We start from the raw sequence: 21,926 nt of genomic DNA on the forward strand, positions 1-21,926 counted from the left end.
TCCATTCACACAAGTCCTCCGCACGCACTCTACTCCCCACCCTCCAATGTACCCTTCTGTATGCACCCCATTTCCACCCTCATGCACCCCACTGACATCAGTCCTCTGCATGCACCCTCCATGCACTTCATTCATTCATATCAGTCATCTGCTTGCACCCCACTCACATCAGTTTTCTGTATGTACCCCACTCACATCAGTCCTCTGCGTGAACCCCACTTCCAACCACTGTGCACCCCACTTCCCATCAGTCCTCTGCATGCACCCCATTCATATCAGTCCTCTGCGTGCACCCAACTCCCATCCGTCCTCTAGGAGAATCGCACTTCTCATCTTCACTTGCATCGCTTCTCCGTGTGCATCTCTCCCCCTGCAGCCCCCTCCCCATGTATCAGGCCAGATCTCCCCAGAACACCTGCAATGCGCCTGACGGGAACTCGCGCGATCCTGAAGAAGGGTATCTCCGTCCTCGCCATGAGTCTCGGGATCCAGCGGGGTCTCCCCGCAAACCTGTGGCACGGCAGGAACAGGAGCAGGAGCCCGCAACACAGGCAACAGCAGCAGCAGGCGGCCGCCGAGAACACCTGATCGAGGGAGCTGCGCCACCAAGCTCACCAGCTTTAAGTTCTCCCTTCCCTGTCTTCACAGAGTGTCCATCCTGCCTTCGCGGAAACAGGAAATACGTCATCGTAAAGGCAGGACGGACACTGTGTGAAGAGGAAAGGGAGAACTTGAAGCAGTGTCTTCACGTCGCTCGTGCTACTGAAAGAAAAAGGACAGGTTCAACACTCTTGCTTGGGGGGGGGGACGGAATGGAGGGGGGAGCGAAGGAGGGCTGCCGGTCGGGCCGAGGGCGGGAAGGAGGCGTGCTGCGCGGGGCCCCCTTGACCGCAAGGCCCTATGCGGTCGCCTCGCCTTAAGACCGGCCCTGACTGTTGGAAACAGGATACTGGGCTAGATGGACCATTGGACTGACCCAGTATGGCTATGAGCCCTCTTAATAAGTATCCTATGGGCTAGTTGATTATGATCATATAGGTTATTGCTCCTTTTTTTCATAGTATTGCCTGCATTGCTAGCTGATGGAGTCATTTCAAGCACACTGAAGCAAAGTAACACTTGTTGGTTTTTTTTTTTAATTATATGGACCCCAGTGTGATGGATAATTATCATCAATGTCTGGTTTGCCATTTCTTGGTAGTTTAATATAAAGGGTTGTACAACACTAATTTCAGGATTATTTAGACACACATTTCATCCTAGACCCAAACCAATACAGTTTTAGGCCTTTTCATAGCCAGAGATGATATTGGTATCACTGATAGACTCCATCCTCCCAATTATTGAAAAGAAAGGGAAAGCAATGGTAATGAATGTTTTTTTTGGTTGTTGCATCCATATTTGATATATATGATTAGTATTTACTGAACAGGTTGGTGTGGTAATACTGTCTTCGGCTGGTTTAGTTCTTTTTTGTCTCAGCAAGCTATGTAGATTAAGATAGTGAACCTGGGGTCTAATGAGGCTCAGATTCAGAGAGGAGTATTTCAGGGATCAGATGTCTCTCCCTTGCTTTTCAATGTTGAAGTGTTGCCTTTTTGTAAATTGTTGAATTAGTTGAGGGTTAGAAGCAGTTCCTTAGTGGTTGTGAATTAATAAATTGGTCCTGAATTGGGTTAAAACAGAGACCTTATACATTTTGCATACAGTTAGAGTTGACACAGTAGACTCAATTAGGGTTAATGGACAAATTATTCCATTTCATTCTGCAGTGAAATATATGGGGATTATTTTTTATTCTGGCTTTAATCTTCAGCCTCAGGGCAAGAGTCTTTTGAGGAATTTGTTCTTTTTTCTCAGTATGTTATAGAGGCTGAAGCCTCTTTTGTCTGTAGAAAATTTTAGATCTATATTACAGGCTTTGTTGCCCCCAGTATTGCATTATTATAATGCTATTTACCTAAGATTTCCATCTGTTGTTTTGAGTAAACTGGTGTGGTAGCCGTGTTAGTCCACTTTTAAAAGTAGCAAATAGAAATAAATTAAAACATAGAAAAGAAAATAAGATGTATCTCTTTTATTGTACTAACTTAATACATCTTTTGATTAGCTTTCAAAGGTAAACCTAATCTTTGCAGTTGCTGAGAATGTGTCAGATAGATTGGTTTTAGGGTGACCATTGAGTGATTATCTTACCCCTTTATTGTATGAACTACACTGGCTTCTAGTGACTTTTCATATTCACTTTAACAATGTATGTTTAGTGTGGAAGAGCGTGTGCATATACTACTACTAATAGCATTTATATAGCGCTACCAGACGCGCGCAGCGCTGAACATGTATAGTTCAGTATTTGAGCTGGGCTTTGAAAATGTATAGACCCAGCTGTATGTTCTACTCTCTGATAGTTGTGATTGTTGGATATCCCTGCATAGCTGTTATTTGACTAGTTCTTGGAATTTTTTCAGTGATAGATCTAGTTTTATAGAACTGGTTATCTGTAGAGATTAGGCAAGAAATTACTTTTAGCAATTTTAGGGGTCCTTTCACTATAGCACACTAATCATTAGTGCGCGTTAAATATGACGCCCATAGGAAAATAATGGGTGTCTTATCATTTAGTGCGCACTAAATCTGTTAGCGTGCCTTAGTAAAAGGACCCCTTAGAAAGAAGATTAAAACATTTCTGTTTAGCAAGGCTTTCCCATTTTAGGGTCTGGGTATGAGTATTGGAGGATGTATTTCTTTGTTTAATGTATTTGTTATTTTTAATTTTATGCTGGATTGTAACTCATCTCAGAGTGTGGCTGTAGGTAAGAGATAAATGTTCTCTATAATAATACCATCATCATAACAATAATAATAATAATAATATGTATCTTCATTCCAAATCCACTCAGGCTGAATAACCAGACTAAAGTTAAGCAGATAAAGTTGCCTAATTAACTGTACACCCAGACAGTTTGATTGGTTTTCAACAAAGCTCTTAGTACTGCTTTTTCTGTCGTTATAAATTTAGACCAGGCAATGAGTTGCCTAAACAAAATTTGTGTGCTGAGAAAATAGGAATAGGAGAATTTTGTCCATTGGGGTTTGTACGATTAACTCCTTGAATATGGTCATCAGTGTATTTCATGAATAATACGTTTCAACACCTCAGTCTAGGCCTCAATTGCCCACATTACTACCCAGACCATAGCACTATATGTACAAAGTGAGAAACAGGTCAAGAGATATAGATATATAGATATGTACCGAAAGCTATCCAGACATAGTATAGAGAAACAGCACTCTACTTCCTTAGCACGAGCAGCAGATAAATCCAGAGACTAGTGGGTTGTGACCATCTACTAGCAGGTGGAGATAGAGAGTGCTGAATTGAAGCGCCTTATAGGACAGAATGCTCCTTGGCTATTCAGTGTTCTCTGTTTCCAGCAGGCGGGAGCTAGCTCCTGTTCTGGGCCTTAGTTCAGTGTAGCTTTGGGGTGTGCAGCTGTGCGGTGCTGCCTTTAGGAGGTTACACCTGGTCCCCCCCCCCCCCCCGCAACCCCCTCAAGCCCTGAAGGTCAGCCACTTCCACATGGAAATGTTGAGGTCCGTTCTAGCGGCAGTGCAGCCCAGGGAATTCCCCATGGCCTTTGACCTCAAGGAGACATATTTGCACATCCCCATTTGGCCTCCGCATCAGAAATTCCTTCACTTTGCCATGCTAGGTCAGTATTTTCAGTTTCAGGCATTGCCCTTCGCTCTCGCCACAGTGCCTAAGACTTTCTCCAAGGTCATGGTGGTGGTGGCGTCTGCCTTTTTGTAGCAGCGGGGCATCCAGGTCCATCCCAATCTGGAGGATTGGAAAATCAGAGCATCTTCGTTTCAGGAGAGTCATCAGGCCACGTCTCAGGTCATCTCTCTCTAACAGTCATTGGGGTGGATGATAGTCAGCTGGTTCCCACACATAGGGGGTACATTTTGACACAGCTTGGGGCAAGGTCTTTTTGCCAGATCAGAGGTGTGTCAAATTACAGTCAGAGATTTGTCTCCTTCTTTGCTGTTCTCTGCCTCGGATTTGGGATTATGTTCAGGTTCTGGGGTCGATGGCAGCTACCTTGGACATGTTGCCCTGGGCCTGGGCGCACATGTGACCTCTGTTGAGTCACTGGTCTACAGTGTCTCAGGATTATGAGCTTCCTCTACGATGGACGACTGTGGCACGCCGCAACATGGACTGGTGGTTACACACCCTGAACTTGAGCTGCAGTCTCCCTCTGGTGACTCCAATGTGGACAGTGGTCATCACAGATGTGAGCCTTACAGAATGGAGGGGCTCATTGCCTTTGTCACATGGCTCAGGACCTGTGGTCCAAGGGGGAGTCTCAGTGGCCGATCAATCGGCGGGAACTTTGAGTGGTATAGTTGGCTCTGGTGGAGTTCCAGGTCCTTGTAGTGGGCAAGCCGGTGTGGGTACTGTCCAACAACATGATGGTGGTGGCTTATGTGAATTGGCAGGGAGGAACGCACAATGCGGCCCTAGCGCTTGAAGCTCAGCCAGCTTCTTCTTATTTCGGCAGAAACGCATCTGCAACAGCTCTCTGCTGCGCCTATAGCAGGCATACAGAATGTCTAGACGTAGTACTTAAGCAGAAATGCGTTGGACCAGGTAGAGTGGGAACTATTGGCAGTGGCATTTCAGCAGATCACACACAAATGGGGGATGCCAGTCATGGACCTCATGGTGACCCGTTGAAATGTCAAAGTTCCCCAGTTTTTCAGCAGGAAGAGAGGTTACAGTTCAGATGTTCTTCAACCGTGGCTTGAAGACATTCTCCTTTGTTTTTCCTAAATGGCCCATGATTGGCAGGGTGCTGTGGAGGATTCTCCTCCATCCAGGTTGGGTCATTCTTGTCACTTCGGATTGGCCATTTCAGTTGTGGTATGCAGATCTGATCCGGTTACAGGTGGATGAGTCATTTCAGCTGCCCCTCAGTCCAGATCTTCAGGTTCAGGGACCGATTCAAATGGAGAATCCCTCCCACTTTAGCCTTATGGCCTGGCTATTGAGAGGGCAAAGTTGAGGAAGAAAGGATATTCCCTGGAGGTGATCACTACTCTGCTTCACGCAAAAAAGTGATCTACCTCAGCGGCATATGCTCATGTGTGGTGTCTGTTCAAGTCCTGGTGTGTGTGACAGGGCGGTTTCACCATTTGAAACTTCTCTTCTGCAAATTTTGGCATTTTTGTAGGATGGCCTGATGAAAGGCCTGGCATATAATTCACAGTGAGTGCAGGTAGCAGCTCTAGCCTGTTATAGAGGCCAGCTTCCTCTTTCATTGTTAGCCTCGCATCCTGATGTCATTCGCTTTCTGAAAAGGGTCAGTCATCTTAAACCCTCCTGTACGTCCTCCCTGTTTGGAATCGAATTGCAATTGATGCTTTGGGCACTGCAGAAGGCCCCTTCTGATGTGTTGTGTAGAGCTTCTTTGAAACATCTTACTCTGAAAGTGGTGTTTCTTGTCGCACTCTTGTCAGTGTGCAATGTGTTAGAGCTTCAGGGTTTGTCCTGTCGCGATTCCTTTCTCCGGTTTACCCCTGACGTGGTGACGGTGCTCACAGTTCCCTCATTTCTTCCTAAGGTGGTATAGACTTTTCACCTCAACCAGCTATTGTTTCTTTCAGCTTTTCGGGAGGATTCTTACCCTCAGGATTTTACCTCCCTACATCTGCTTGACATCCGCTGTGTCCTTCTTCATTATCTGGGAGTGCCCAACAAGTTTCATAAGTCAGATCATTTATTCGTGCTTAGCTTGGGGTTCCATAAAGGGAAGGTGGCTTCCAGAGTGACTGTCGCTCACTGGGTTAAGGGGGCTATCACATTCACTTATTTGTTGGCGTATAAACTGCTTCCAGCCCATTTTGGGGCAAATTCTATTCAGGCTGTCGTCACTTCCTGGGCGGAGGCATGCCTATTTTCCTTAGAGGACACTTTCAGGGTGGCGACATGGTCATCGATCCATATCTTCGCCAGGCATTACCATCCTGACGTCACTGCATGCTCGGACACCTCCTTTCGTGTCTCGTGACTTCTGCAGGCGCTTCCAGTTCCCATCCTACTTAAGGACTGCTTTGCTACCTCCCACTAGTCTCTGGATTCATCTGCTGGTCACACTAAGGAACAAAAAATTATATATTACCTGATCATTTTCTTTCCTTTAGCGCAGCAGATGAATCCAAAGGCCTCTCCCCTGACTTTTTGCTGTGCAACCTCTCAGTTAATTCTCCCTGTTGGAACTTACTGTTGCTTGGGGTTTTTTTGTTTGGATGCAGAGTTTCACACAGGTTCTAATTTCAAGTATAAGGATTTCAGTTTCTATGAGGGAGAAAAGAAATGTTATAATTCTGTTTCCTTCTGCTTTGCTATGAGAAATACTGAATAGCCAAGGAGCATTCTGTCCTGTAAGACACCTCAATTCAGCGTTCTCTATCTCCACCTGCTGGTAGATGGTTATAAACCACTAGTCTCTGGATTTAACTTCTGCACTAAAGGAAAGAAAATTATAAGGTAAGATATAATTTTTTGTTGTTTTTTTTTCTTCTTTTGCTTTCTCAGGAAAAATGTCAGGTGATCGTGCTTTGAGAAAACAGCAGCAGCTGAACAATCTGGTTTCCGTAGTGATGAAGCTGGCCAAACCTGGCGATATGATTGTGGATTTTTGCAGCGGTGGGGTAGTGTACTACTGTTACTTATTATCTATTGCGTTCTTTTAGCATTTCCACAGCAGATGATTGCCAAAGCAAAGTGTTTATGAGTGGCATAGAACACTGTACTTGTGAGAGTAAAATTCCAATGGGCCAGGCTCGGGTAGCAGAAACTTTATTCAGAGATTTGCAACACCAAATACTGCAGCTTGTCTTCAGCGATATCAATTGGCCAGCATGCAGCAAAGGAGTGAACTTCCTTCTTCAGACAAATAGATAATTTGCATCCATGAGAAACTAGCTTTACCAGTCTTTGAAAAAGTAGATTGTGGAAACAACCTTTGTTGGTAGCTACGACCCGAGGGAAATGGCAACTGCTTAAATTGATAGTGCACAAAAAATATATATATATATTTTGAGATATTTCTCTTCAAGTATGCACTATTGACTGTACCCATGCTACAGGTTAACAAAAGTAGCCTTGGATACACATTGTAGTATGTTAGGGACTCATCATTTACCTTCCAGAGGATAGATTTTTGTAAGGCGATCTAAACTCAACAGACTTTGCAGCATTAGAAGCTCTTGCCAGATGTTGTATATCAAAAACATCCTCAGATAAGGTGGCTTACATCTCTTAAGTTGCCCAGCACCCCTCTGTCTAATTCATAAACTAGTTTCAGATGAGGGTGGTTGCCTTGCAAGGCCATGGTTTTCCACAGCTAGCCTTATAATGTACAGGATACTGTTTGTAAAATTTGGACTGAAATATAGAGCAAGGCAAGCTGGAATCCAGAGTAAGAGCATTATTTCTGTTACAGGCAGGGTGACATAAATAGTAGAACCCGAGTTCCTTTAAGATTGTTTCAATATTTTCATAGGCCCAAGAAAAATGCATTGGTTTGCATGATAGACTGTTCTGCTTGCTTTCACAGGGTCATGTTGGGATTGTACTGGCTCACATACTGCCATCTTGCCAGGTAAGGACTCTTTTTGACTTATAGATAATGAAACTTTCTTCGACCAAATCTGTAGATCATGTAAACTTCAAAGATTTCAAACTGTAGCACAGGTCAAACAAAATAAAGTATGGTTTTTATAGTCTATTGTATTAACATAATGTTCTTTGTTGTAGAGTGAGGATCAAAATGTATTTTAAACTTATGTTTTATTATTTGCTTGAGTGAATAAATAGATATCTCTGAAATGTCTAAATGTATTTACAGTTGATCTCTTTATCATATTACAGTATTGATACTGCTGTAATTCATTTTGTAATAAGTTTGCCAATTTTCTGTTTCTACTGAACCTGGTAACAGTAACATTTGCATGTTGTATTATCATCAGTTCTGCAAAGTTTTTGAACTATTCAGCCTGTGGTGTTTTTTTTCCCCATGTGCTGTAAAAAATGCACTCAGGATGATATTTGCAAATAATGTATGGTGTATTCCTCTGGAGCCTAATTTTTGCCACACCTCTGGTTTGCAGAATATAAGCGATTAGTTGTACCAAAGCCAAGAATGTGAACCTAACACAAGTTGGTAGTTCATTAGTTGTTGAATGTGTCATACTGAAGTCTCTTCTGTAAACTTCAGAATACTTATGTATATATGGAGAGCATTGTTACTGATTAAATATTGTGAAATATTATTGTATAATCTGTAGGTTGTATTGATAGAAAATAAGGAGGAATCTTTGTTACGCGCTCAGGAAAGGACCAGTGAGCTAGGACTAAACAACATTTGGTTCATCCAAGCAAATCTGGACTATTTTAAAGGAAAATTTAACATTGGGGTAAGTAATAAAAATATTTCAACTCCAGATTTTGCATGAAATTGCCCAGTAGTGCTTGGTATGCCTGTTATGCTCCAGGCATCAAACTGCCAGTGAATTGTAAATATTTGTTCTCCGAGGACAAGCAGGCTGTTGTATTCTAGCGATAATACTTAAAACTTTCTAGTAGCACCCCACTGCGCATGTACTGGTGCCTTCCTGCCTAACGCACAAGCACGGGTCCCTCAGTCTTCATTTTTCCGCAGAGCAGGGAGGATGTGTCTTTGTGTTCTCCTCATAAAACGTATGTTTCTCTCTCTCTCTCTTTTGAGGTGCTTTTCTATGCAGGCATTATTCCCCATGATTTCAATAATTTTTTCATTTTTCTTCAATGTATTTTATTTCCCTTTAATTTTAGTAGTTTTTTCAGCACCAAGTTTCCTTTCTTTTTCGCAAGTTGCTGGACCCATTTAGGCCGGAGCACAGACCTCAGTTTACACACTGCTTCTTTTTCAGTTCACAATTGAGGAGTGTAATTTGGCCGTAATTCTTTTCTCGATGTCCCAGAAGAACCCCAGTGGCTTCAAAAGATGTGCCCTATGTAATCAGCTGATTTCTGTGACAGACCTGTACTCTTAGTGGATTTGGTGCCTGGGGCCTGACCATGAGCCCGACCATAAGCCTAACTCCAGTTCTCTCTGTTTAAAAATGCAGTTGAGGACACAGAGGGCATGACAGGTCCAACAGGAGAGACGTTTTGGCTCCTCAAAAGCTTTGTACATCATCCTCAGCACTGGAAGCATCAGCTTTGATGGCTGCCAAAACTTCAGTATCCACTGGGAATGCACTGGCATCAAGGAGGTCTCCACCTCTTGTCATCAGCCGCTGAGTGTAGGCCCCAGGACTCGTTAGCATCAGACCCGACACCAAAGATACGTACAGATTCAACATCATCCTCATCAGCAGCACCAAAGGGCCATGATGTTGAACATCAGGGGAAGCCCAAAAAGCATAAGCATCGGTCCTCATCGACGCAGGGTGCCAGGAGAACTGGGACATTGATTTTGCTGGTACCTGAGAAGCGCCAGCACCAGGAGGAGGGCTCCCCCTCTTTGGAGGAGATGCCGGTTTGCAAATCTCTGGACAGTCAGGTTCCCGGCACTGACACTTTCTCAGGCTATCTCTGTCCTGGCTCCCCCTCCTTTGCTGATGCCTTCCTTCGATGAACGGTTCCAAGCCATGCTCAGAAAGGAGCTGATGCAGATGCAGTGCTTGTGCCAGCTCTGGATCAGCTCCAGAATCTTCCTGAGGCATATGCCTGTGCACAGAGATCCTCGACACCGGCATGTCGAAGGGTGTCGAAATCAACACATATAGTACCACTCTTGACGTCAGGGGAGGAAACTTCCACAGAGTTAGAGAGAAAAGCTGTACTTCGGCTCTCTTTGGGGAGTGGACAGGGTTCCATTGAGCCAAGGCAGACACAGACTCACTCAGCCTAGCCTGAATATGGTGAGGAGTCTGATTTGGGACTATTCATGGGACTCAGAAGAGGACACTCGTTACTTCTCAGAGGAGGAGTCATATGGGCTACTTTCTGATCCCTCCCCACCTCAAGAGAGACGTAAATCTTCATCTGAGGGTCTCTCTTTCATTGGTTTTGTCAGGGAGATAGAATCTGCCATCCCATTTAAGTTAGAGATGGAGGAAGAGCCCAGGACAGAGAGGTTAACTGTCCTGGACTACGAGTCTCCTCCTGAGGAAGGGGTCACAGTACCATTGCACCCTATCCTTAATGATACGCTGATGAACTGGGAATCTCCCCTCTCAATGCAGGTCATACCTAATCCACTGTCAAACGAGCTAGTTGCTACAGGACTCATTCCTTGGCTTCCCCAGGTAGAGAGACCCAGAAACTAGACTTGTGTTGGAGGAAAGCTGTTCAGGGTTCAATGCTCATTGCCCACATTTCAGTCTTACCAGCTGTATACAGTCTTACAAGCTGTATACGAGCCTTTACTTACAGTCTTCGGCCCACAGTACACTACTACTACTACTTAACATTTCTGAAGCACTACTAGGGTTACGCAGCGCTGTACAGTTTAACAAAGAAGGATAGTCCCTGCTGAAAGGAGCTTACAATCTAAAGGACGAAATGTAAAGTTGGGGCAGTCTAGATATCCTGAATGGAGGTATAATGGTTATGTGCCGAAGGCGACATTGAATAGGTGGGCTTTGAGTAAGGATTTGAAGATGGGCAGCGAGGGGGCTTGGCGTATGGGCTCAGGGAGTTTATTCCACGCATAGGGTGAGACGAGGCAGAAAGGGCGGAGTCTGGAGTTGGCGGTGGTGGAGAAGGGTACTGAGAGGAGGGATTTGTCCTGTGAGCGGAGGTTACGGGTAGGAGCGTAAGGGGAGATGAGGGTAGAGAGGTAATGAGAGGCTGCAGATCGAGTGCTTTTGTAGGTAAGTAGGAGAAGCTTGAACTGTATGCGGTACCTGATCGGAAGCCAGTGAAGTGACTTGAGGAGAGGGGTGATATGGGCATATCGGTCCTGATGGAAGATAAGACGTGCAGCAGAGTTCTGAATGGATTGAAGGGGAGATAGATGGCTAAGTGGGAGGCCAGTGAGGAGTAGGTTGCAGTAGTCAAGGCGAGTGGTAATGAGAGAGTGGACGAGTGTTCGGGTGGTATGCTTAGAGAGGAAAGGGCGAATTTTGCTTATATTATAGAGAAAGAAGCGACAGGTCTTGGCTATCTGCTGGATATGCGCGGAGAAGGAGAGGGAGGAGTCGAAGATGACTCCGAGGTTGCGGGCAGATGAGACGGAGAGGATGAGGGTGTTATCAACAGAGATAGAGAGAGGAGGGAGAGGAGAAGTGGGTTTGGGTGGAAAGACAATAAGCTCGGTCTTAGCCATGTTCAGTTTCAAGTGGCGGTTGGACATCCAGGCAGCAATGTCTTGCGGATTCTCTCCCACAGGAGCAGGCCACAGAGCTTCACCAGTTGGCCAGTAAGCGCCTGGAGTGCAAAAAATGTCAGGCCGGGGGTACCTATGACTATTTTGACATAGCATCCAGACTGTCCGTCATGGGTGTAGGGATGCGCAGACTCTCATGGCACGTGTCTCTGACAAGGAACCAGCGGTTCAGGAGAGGTTGGACACATGCCAAGGTGACAATCTGTTTGGAGATAAGATAGAAGAGGTCTCTGATCTCATTATGAAACACACAGATACCATCCAAACCCTGTCTCATTTTCCTCATAGAGGTTTTCCATTGGGCCTAGGCGCAGCTCTACTACTCTCAAAGATGTAGGTTCCCACCACCTTCTCGCTCTGATCAGAACCCTCAGGCCAACTGCAGCTCCTTGTGACCTTGGGCAAGTCACTTAACCATACATTACCACAAGTGCAAAAACTTAGATTGTGAGCCCTCTAGGGACAGAGAAAGTACCTGCATATAATGTGTACAGCGCTGCGTACATCTAGTAGCGCTATAGAAATGGTTAGTAGTAGTAGTAGTACTTCTTCACTGCATCTCAGCTGAGTGCATTGGCGTAGCAAGGGGGAGCGGTGGGGCAGTCCGCCCGCCCCTAGTGTGCCATTCACTCTTAACTCCATGCTTTCCTTCAGCCACCACCCTCACTGCTGCTGCTTCTCCTCCAGGCTAGAAGGGACAGAGAGAGAGAGAGAGAGCAGACTGTAGATAGAAGGGTCAGAGAAAGAGGGCAGATGCTGGATGGAAGGAAGAGAATGAAGAGAAGATGAGGAATGCAGAAACCAAAGAAGACAAAAGTAATTTTTTTTGTTTTGTTTTTTGTTTGTTTTTTTGTTTTAGGATAAAGTAGTATTGTAGCTGTGTTAATAAACATTTATAAATAGAAAATGGAATTAAGGTGATCTTCTTATTGGACTAATTTTAATACATTTATGACTAGCTTTGGAGACCAAAACCCCCTTCCTCATGTCAGGACAGGATACCATAACATCAGTACACTGTAATGACTTGAGGAAGGAGGTTTTGGCCTCTGAAACCTAATTGAAAAATGTATTAGCCATTAAAATGGTATTACCTTATTTTCAGTTTTTTTTTTTTTATTTCTGTTTGTTAATTTATAAAAATGGTGATTGGTATTTGTCAGTTTTTTCAAATTTACATCTGCTATCTTAATATTTATATTTTACACAGTACTAGGGGACATGTATCACTGTTTCTTTTTCTGTAGTGGTTCATTGTATGCAGAGTCTGGCTTCTTAGGGATTCAGTTTAATTTTTGCCTACATATTTCTATTTTTAGTTTGTGGTTACTTATTCTATACTGGGCGAAGACATGTCTGTGTTCTTTTGTGTGGAAAAGAAACGTTTTTCTGTTGGTATTGACTGTATAGTATCGATCTGTCCTAATCTGCCTTGTTTAGTTTTACAATGGGTTTATTGATGTTCTAGTACTCACTGCAGTGTTCAAGGTGTTGCCTTTTCCTAGGTACACTCTTGTTGTGTGATTCATAGATTATTACTAAAAATAATATCTTTTCATATAGAGGAGGGGGTATTAATAATGATAGGTCCTGGGTGTCAGATATATTAATTCCAGTGTGCCGAGCACATAGAAGTAAAATCATGATAAGCACCACTTGCAGTTGTGACACAGGGAAGGGGCCCATCTGAGATTGACCTCCATAGAGGAGATCTACAAGGCTGCAACATGAAGCCTTGTCTATTTATATACATCCCACTACTGTTTGTTTAAAGAGTTCTTAGAAGACAGTTGGTTTAGCCAGTCTGTCTTGTAGGGCCTCCTTTAGGTTTAGAATCCAACTCCATCTTCACCAGACCCTATTATATTATTTCCAAGTTATCATTTTAGGGATGATATAAAATAGAAAATGACTTGTTGCCAGGAAAATCAAGTTTTCCCTTTGGTCTTGTTGATCAGTATTCCCCCCCCCCCCCCTCCCTTTTTTTTTTTTTTTAGAATGTAATCTGTAGCTTGGGATTCGCATGCTGTGAGGAAAAAGCATGGAGAAAGCAAAATTTCTTATCTGGAACACGTGTTGTTCAAAGACAGCAGGATATTATTCCTCTCTGAACTCTCCCACCTTCATCACTGTTTCTTTTTCTGAGGTGGTGCATTGTATGCAGAGTCTGGCTTCTTCTGGGGGTTCAGTAATCTTTGTCTACATATTTCTATTTTTGGTTTGTGGTTACTTATTCTATGCTGGGTGAAGACATATCTGTGTTCTCTGTGTGTGGAAAAGACATGGTTTTCTGTTGACTGTACAGTATTGATCTGTACTAATCTGCCTTGTTTAGTCTGTAGCTTGGGATTCACATGCTGTGAGGAAGACGCATGGAGAAAGCAAAGATGCTTACCTGGAACAGGTGTTGTTCAATGACAGCAGAATATTATTCTTCACTGAACTCTCTCACCTTCCCAGGAAACTAGATTCTCTGACATTAGCTATATATACAGTTGGGGGCCATGTGACCACCGTGATGTAGGAAGTTCTGCACATGCTCAACGAAACACATCGGAAAGCTCTAGAAGCTTGGCAGTCACTGTTCTGATTGTGCTATATGCAATGATATCATCTAGTCTGTGAGGACTGATATCCTGCTCTCCTTGGAGAACATCTGTTACAGGTAAGTAACTTTGTTTTATCCCTTTTATAAAAACAAATATTGGGGCGTGAAAAGGAGAACTAGAAAAAGGAGAAAAAAGAAGTTGCACTAGAGCAGGGGTTGTCAGCTCAGACCTTGGACACACCTAATTAGCCAGACTTTCAGGATAACCACAATGAATATTCACAAGATACATCTCCCTATACTTCCTCCATTCTGTGCAAATCTGTCTTATGCATATGCATTTTTAGTATCCTGAAATCCTGACTGGCTAGGTGTGTTCCAAGTACTGGGTTGAAAACCCCTGTACTAGAGCCAAGAAAGTTAATTAAAGAAATCATTTACTGACTTGCTGTTGGCCTTGAAGCATAACTGGCTTAATCCCGTGTAAGTTAAAATATTCAGCATTACTTTAGATAACATTTTAAGCTAAAGCTATTAATGGCTTAATCTTCCCCACATCAACAGTGAGAATCATGGACAGGAGTTTAATCAGCTGGGGGAAATATGTCCAAAGATCAAACATGAACAGCATAAAACACTTTCAGAAAACCTGTTATGAGTCCAAAGTTCCAGCACTGGTGAATCGATTGTCATTACTCATAGAGTAAGTTAGAAGTATTTGCCTGTCTGTGTGGTTTGATATAATCTACAAGTCTATAGCCTGTTTTCATCATCCATACCACTGCTGAGATATTTACCTTTTTAGTCATTTGTACAACTGAATATTTTTCTTCCGTGTTCTCAACATTTTACCTGGCAGCAGGTTTGCAGTTTTAAAAACTCACATAAATGCTTCAGTGTATATGGCTGCACAAACTATGTGAATTCATTAGCATGGCATTGTGTGATCAGGGGCATATTTACCTGTGGGTGCAAAAGTGGGAGGATGTTCCCTGTCCAAGAATGCTCTTTTGAGTGTGAGAGAACCCCTTCAAATATTGCAGGAGCAAACATGAGTCTTCCTCCAAACCTGTACAGCACTGAAAAGAGTACCTCTTGTTCTGTCCCGATAGCAACAATTTCTCATAAGCATGGCTAAACATGACAAGCAGCCCCCTCTCAGACCCCAACCCCTTAAAAAATGCAGGGGCAGGCAAGTAGCAATTCTAGTTTACAGTGTACTAAATGCCATTGGTAAACAAGACTGAAAATTTAAGGGGGGTGGTATCATAAGATGTTACAACTCAAGCTGAGCTGTGCTTCTGAGAAAATGCCACTGATCCCTATTCAATCTCCCATAGTGGTAAATTCAGGCCTGCTTGTAATATGAAGCCATTGACTGGATTGTCTAGTGGCTACTCTAGGAGCAGGTATGCTAGCATCCTCCCTTCCTGTTCTAAGCATGGCGTTTTGCTGTAGCCTCTGCTTTTTACACAGCAATCCATCCCACTAATACTTCACTTTTCACATTTTTATTTTATGTTTAAATCATTTTTATTAATGACAGGAGTAACTACAGTCATGCTACACAATGTATTACTATTAATGTAACATATTAGTAGCTACAAACAAGCAGTTGACCTATTTAAGAACAAGAGCAAATCATACGACTGTAACCAGTTTGACAGTTCCAACAGTAGTTTTTAACAATGGATATTCCTTTCATCACTCCCCCTACCCCCACCTCCCATGGGAAATACACACCTAGAGAACAAGGTAGGTGCTCTATGGCTTCAAGTATTCTACTGCATGCTGTTGGAGTGAGGGTGTTCCAAAATGGTTCCCATATCCGCTGGAAATCGGCCCCCCTTACCTGAAGTCATGTCTTGGATCTCCAGTCTTTCCATCGGTTGCCATTAGAAGCACGTATTTTTTTTTTTTAAGTGTGCTGTCTAATTTTCGAGATCCGACATGGTCTAATACCATTGTAGGTTTCTCAATTAGTCCTCCGTTCTCCTAGGATACATTCTAGTCACTTGACACACCGACGGACCTTGGTAGCCCATCATTTAAAAGTATTGAATTTAAAATGTTTTTGCACTCTTCTTTTTTTTTATATCAGGCCCCTCGGGTATGGAATGAATTACTTTTAGATCTTAAATATCAATTTTCTTTAATTTCATTTATAAAGGATTGACAACCTTTTTACTTGATAAGATTATGAATTAGGTTATCAGCTTGTATGTTTTAATTCTATGTTTTATAAATTTTATTGATTTGTCATTGTTACCTGCTTTGAACCTTTATAGGAATGAGGCAGGCTATACATGTCAACTTAGATTAGATTAAAGAAAAAACAGAGAAAAGCAGAAAAGAGAAACAACAGAAGTAGAAAGTGTTTGTTTTTTTCTGAATTTATTAATATGTCAGTTTTAGGAAATGTGCATCTCTGATATTTTGCATTTCAGTTTCTATTTCTATTACTTTGACAGGTTTTCTATATAGTTCTGGAATGTGTTTGCTTTTTGCAGGGTTTGTTTACAGAGCTCTGAAGGGTTTTTTTTCTCCTCCACTCCCCCCCCCCCAAGCCCCCATTACCTTGGGAGAGATGGCATTATAGCGGTGCCCATGTTAATTTTTCCTCCCAGGGTCTATTCAGCTCTTGCTACACCAATGTCAGTGAAGCAGGGACATGAGATATAGCCACAAACAATAAAATTATTCAAATGTGATATATCCAGTGTAAAGGACTGGCATACATAATACGCTTACTTGAGTCTCTGGCATAGTTTTTTACAATTATTCTGCCTCCCCCCCCCCCCCCCCCCTCCCTTTCAAGTTGAGCTGTAAAGTTTGCAATAATCCAAAGTGATATATATATAAGTTGGATTGAATGTTCAGAAGTATAATTGCTGCTTTTAATGTTTAAAAAAATGCTCTGGTCTTCTTCCTTCAAAGCAAGGCAGATTGAATCCTGATTTAAATCACAATTTAAAAATAGTCAGGAGGCAGAAGAATTCAGGAGAATTCAATTTAAATCAAATTCAAGTAAGCCGCTAATTATGCTACTAATTAGGAAGATTCCACACTGGTCAATGTGAGACTGTAAAAGGAAGTTCTAAAAGTTTTTTAACTGTATTGAAAATGATGGTCAATCACCAAAATCACAACTCAACCCCACTACCTACTATTATAGTCTCACATAATAAAGTATATTACTGTTCTTCCACCAATTTTTTATGAAGGGAAAAGACCTCAGTGGTTTTAGTGGCCATTTTACTAGGCACATTAAAAAGCCTCAGAGAAAGACCACCATCATTGGTCTAAAAAAAACCCTTCTTTTTCTACCACTATAATTTTAATTTATTTATACCATATCAACCAAATGTCATTTGGGCTTTATCATTAAATTTTCAACTCAAGACTTCTTTGTCAAAACAGCGAGGGCACACTTATGTAGACTCAATATGCTCAATGGACCCATTCATTTTACTAATAATCGCTTCTTCGGGTGCCTGATGTAACCTTCTCAGAGGCAAGACTTACTTGCATGCCCCATAATTTAAAAACAAATACAAATCTTGGTGAGTACTTGTTAAAACCCGATTTTCCTGACAATACTGAGATGGATGATGCAAACCAAATAGCTCTCTTGCATTTAATTTACCGTGACACCTTGCAACCAAAATGGCACCTGCTTAAATTCTAGACGCCAATCTAAGGAACTGGAAATGACATCAATCCAACTCCCTTTCAGATCATACCACCTATTAAATATGTGCTGATATTTATAGAAAAACTTTCCATTCAATGTTATTATTTTAAAATGGTGTTACCATGAAGTAATAGCTTTCTTTTTTTTTTTTTTTTTTCAAACATGAGAATTCAAGTAGTAACTTCAAAAGTCCATATAAAGCTATGGCCAGGGAAGACGTGCAATCCTTAACAAAATATTTGTATACATAGAATATTTACTAACATGAAGATCCTACCTGTTCATAAATATACCTTTCATTATCATGAAATAGGGGCAATTCTCATGATGCAGAGTTTATGGAGGAAGCACATGCAGGGGCATTTTTGAAAGAGAAGGGCACCCATCTTTCGACACAAATCGGGAGATGGGCGTCCTCTCAGGGTCGCCCAAATCGGCATAATCGAAAGCCAATTTTGGGCACCCTCAACTGCAGTCGGTCGCGGGGATGACCAAAGTTCACGGGGACATGTCATAGGCGTAGCGAAGGCAGGACTGGGGCATGCTTAAGAGATGGGCGTCCTCGGCCGATAATGGGAAAAAAGAAGGGCGTCCCTGACGAGCATTTGCTCGACTTTACTTGGTCCATTTTTTTTTTTCATGACCAAGCCTCAAAAAGTTGCCCAAACTGACCAGATGACCTCCCCTTACTCCTCCAGTGGTCACCAACCCCCTCCCACCCTAAAAAAAAAATTAAAAAAAGTTTTTCCAGCCTCTATGCCAGCCTCAAATGTCATACCCAGCTCCATGACAGCAGTATGCAGGTCCCTGGAGCAGTTTTAGTGGGTGCAGTTCACTTCAGGCAGGCGGACCCAGGCCCATCTCCCCTACCTGTTACACTTGTGCTGGTAAATGTGAGCCCTTCAAAACCCACCAGAAACCCACTGTACCCACATGTAGGTGCCCCCCTTCACCCCTTAGGGCTATGGTAGTGGTGCACAGTTGTGGGGGGCTGGGAGCAAGTTGTGAAGTCCACTGCAGTGCCCCCTAGGGTGCCCAGTTGGTGTCCTGGCATTTGAGGGGGAGCAGTGCACTACGAATGCTGATTCCTCCCACGACCAAATGCCTTGGATTTGGTCATTTTTGAGATGTTTGTCCTTGGTTTCCATTATGACCAAAAACCTGGGACGACCATCTCTAAGGATGACATACGGTTGGGATTTGGGCGTCCCCGACCGTATTATCGAAACGAAAGATGGACACCCATCTTGTTTCGATAATACGGGTTTTCCCGCCTCTTCGCCGGGACGTCCTTAGAGATGGGCGCCCTTAGAGATGGTCGTCCCCATTCAATTATGCCCCTCTTGGTAATGTCTGCATCAGTTTCTATGGCAAAATTTACTGGAAGATTCAGCCTTTGAAGATTTTGTTTTTGTTTTCTTTATAGGTGGCCTTACATTCTTGTGGAGTGGCAACAGACATGGTGATTGACCACTGCATCAGGGGGCAGGCTAGCTTCATCATCTGCCCCTGCTGCTATGGTTTCATTCAGAATACCACGAAGTCTACATTTCCCAGAAGGTGAAGAATCACAGCTGATGTATTAATATTCTAAGAGAAGTAGTCTCTCACGTCAGCCATGTGAAAGAGAGAGTCCGGGTCACAAAAGATGTCTTGGATCAGGGAGATTTAACTTTCTCACTCACTAGCAATTTAGAAATTAGTATACATAACAACTGAGATTGAGTTTCATCATACAAAGCACTAAAATGTCAGTCATGTGATGCAGTTCATTCTTTAAACAGTAAACAGAGAGTGCAGCTGTTTTCTTATATTTAAAGATAAAAATAATCATGAAGTTACTGCTGATTCAGAAAGTTGCTCTTACGTTTTTATTATTTATTTATTATTTGTTGCATTTGTATCCCACATTTTCCCACCTCTTTGCAGGCTCAATGTGGCTTACATTATGCCGTAATGGCAATCGCCATTACCGGAATAAGAAATACAGAGTGGTATTGCATTAAAGTTCAGAAGTGACAGAGTATTTTAAGCAGTCAGGTATAGAGAGTTCATTTCCGGAATGAGAAATAAAGTGGTATTGCGTTAAAGTTCATTAGTGACAGAGTAAATTAAGCAATCAAGTATAGAGGGTTTGGTTTTGTCCAGTTCTGGTATATAGTTTTAAAATGTATCACTCATTTTATTTTGTAAAATAAATAAGTATCCTTTTGAATATAAGTGAACCAAAACTGTTGTAGTTATTGCTTCTGAAAACTACTATAAAACCTTCAGAGAAATGCATTCTTATTTAGAATTCATTCAAGAGTCAGAAGAGAGTTCTGAAATCAGCGTTTGTTATTTCATGTGGTGACTCAGTGCCTGTTCTCTTCTGTTTCAGTCATCGGTTCAGGGAAGCTATATCCTACAAGGTATGTTAAATGTGCAGCTTGTAGTTTCCTGGTCTTTTTATATATATAACTTGTTCAGTGTTTACATGTAATTAATGTATACCTAATGAAGGAATGATTTTTCAATAATTTCTTATCTTGCTTTACAAAGGTAATCAATAGAAATAAAACATAGAAAAGAAAATAAGATGATACCTTTTTTGTTGGACTAACTTAATATTTTTTGATTAGCTTTCAAAGGTAACCCTTCTTCAGATCAGAAATAAGCAAATGTTGATAGATAACTGTATATATAAGTGAAACATTAAAGCATTCCAATGACAGTCTCACAGGAAGAGGGTGAGGTGGGTAAGGGGAGAAACATGGAAGATGGGTAGATGACAGACAAGGAAAGATGAATGGTGATAAGAGGGTGACAAAGCAGTAGAATTATATGGTTTATAATGGGCTAGAAAACCCAGATCGTTGTTAAGTCCTGTCTGGTGGATGTCGAAATAGGAATAACGTCAGGAAGTACTTTTTCACGGAGAGGGTGGTGAATGCGTGGAATGCCTTCCTGTGGGGGGGGGGGGTGTGGAGATGAAAACAGAGACTAAATTCAAAATTGCATGAAATGAACACAAAGGAATCCCATATGGAAAGGGAATGGAATCAAAAGAAACTTAGGGGGTGCTTAGATGGCAACTCCAGTAATAGGGAAATAAGGCCACTACCAGGTAAACTTCTACAGTCTGTATCCTGAGCATGCCTGGACAGATCTGGGTAGGCTGGAGTGGGGATTCGACAGCAACTCCAGTAGTTGGGAAGTAAGGCCAGTGCCAGTCAGACATCTACGGTCTGTGCCCCAAAAATGGCAAGGACAGATGTAGATCAAGTATGCACATATAATATCGCATCAGACCTTGCGTATGCTATGAGTTTACCTTCTTGGGCAGACTGGATGGGCTGGATGACTGCTGTCATCTACTACATTACTATGCAGTAGGGTTTTATTAGACAATATACCATGGGTCTAGTGATCCATGTAATGAAAACTCTAATGCTAGTTTGTCTGTTTAATGATTTATAATTTTTAATATTCATATCTGTGAAAGGCATGAGGAGGAAATACTTTGCTCACATATAAAATGTGAATGTGTACTAGATTCTTCATGAGACAGACTGAATTCTTGCTTTTTTGTATGGTAGATTTATGAACTTTTTAAGGCAATTTAGTTAAGAGCCTAGCCTTCAGTGTGGTAGCCAGACACTGTCTATGTGGCAAGTCTTGTTAGCTGTTTCTTATTAATTTGATTAAGCCTACTTTCAGGGAGATGGGAGATGACATTTGCTCCCAACTCTTTGAAACAAATGTATCTATTTCTAAGCATTCTCCTTTGGTTCTGCATGATGAAAGCTTGAAAAAGGCTATGCTGTAGGAAATCCACTTACCACCAGTCCTATCTGCTGCAATTTAATTGACTTTCTTTAGTGTTGTCATTCACACAAGTAAGGAAGAAACTTTAGAAGTTCCAGTCCTCAGGTTAATATTTAGCGTGCCAGTCACTGGTTCATGATATCCGGCATATCTTTAACTGAGACTACTGAATGTTCAGTCCTACACTTTAACTGTTAACCCCCTTGCTTACAAAATTGCGCTAGTGGCTGCCAGTGCACTAATGCTGACATAGCCCATTCACTTTCAGTAGGTTGTGTCGGCATTGCCGCGTGGCTTTGTGAACTGGGGGGGAGGGGGGTTTAAGAAAAAGTGTAAAATATTATTGGAGGTTTTGGCCACCGATGAAGTGATCGTCCGTTAAAAATTTCTATGAAATTTTCACTGCAGCACTAAGCACTTTTGAGGTCTTTTC

The 21,926-nt window shown here is 42.3% G+C and overlaps 1 protein-coding gene across 1 annotated transcript in view; it reads left to right on the plus strand.

The window, feature by feature from the left end:
- Positions 1 to 21,926, plus strand: part of GSTCD (glutathione S-transferase C-terminal domain containing) — a 222,208-nt gene that overhangs the window by 186,770 nt on the left and 13,512 nt on the right. Inside the window, exons 6-10 of the mRNA XM_030192516.1 lie at positions 6,602 to 6,717; positions 7,626 to 7,670; positions 8,356 to 8,484; positions 19,113 to 19,246; positions 20,067 to 20,097. Coding sequence (XP_030048376.1) covers positions 6,602 to 6,717; positions 7,626 to 7,670; positions 8,356 to 8,484; positions 19,113 to 19,246; positions 20,067 to 20,097 — 455 coding nt within the window. The remainder of the gene's footprint in view (positions 1 to 6,601; positions 6,718 to 7,625; positions 7,671 to 8,355; positions 8,485 to 19,112; positions 19,247 to 20,066; positions 20,098 to 21,926) is intronic.

The sequence above is a fragment of the Microcaecilia unicolor genome, chromosome 2 (assembly GCF_901765095.1).
Source record: "Microcaecilia unicolor chromosome 2, aMicUni1.1, whole genome shotgun sequence".
NCBI classification, from domain to species: domain Eukaryota; kingdom Metazoa; phylum Chordata; class Amphibia; order Gymnophiona; family Siphonopidae; genus Microcaecilia; species Microcaecilia unicolor.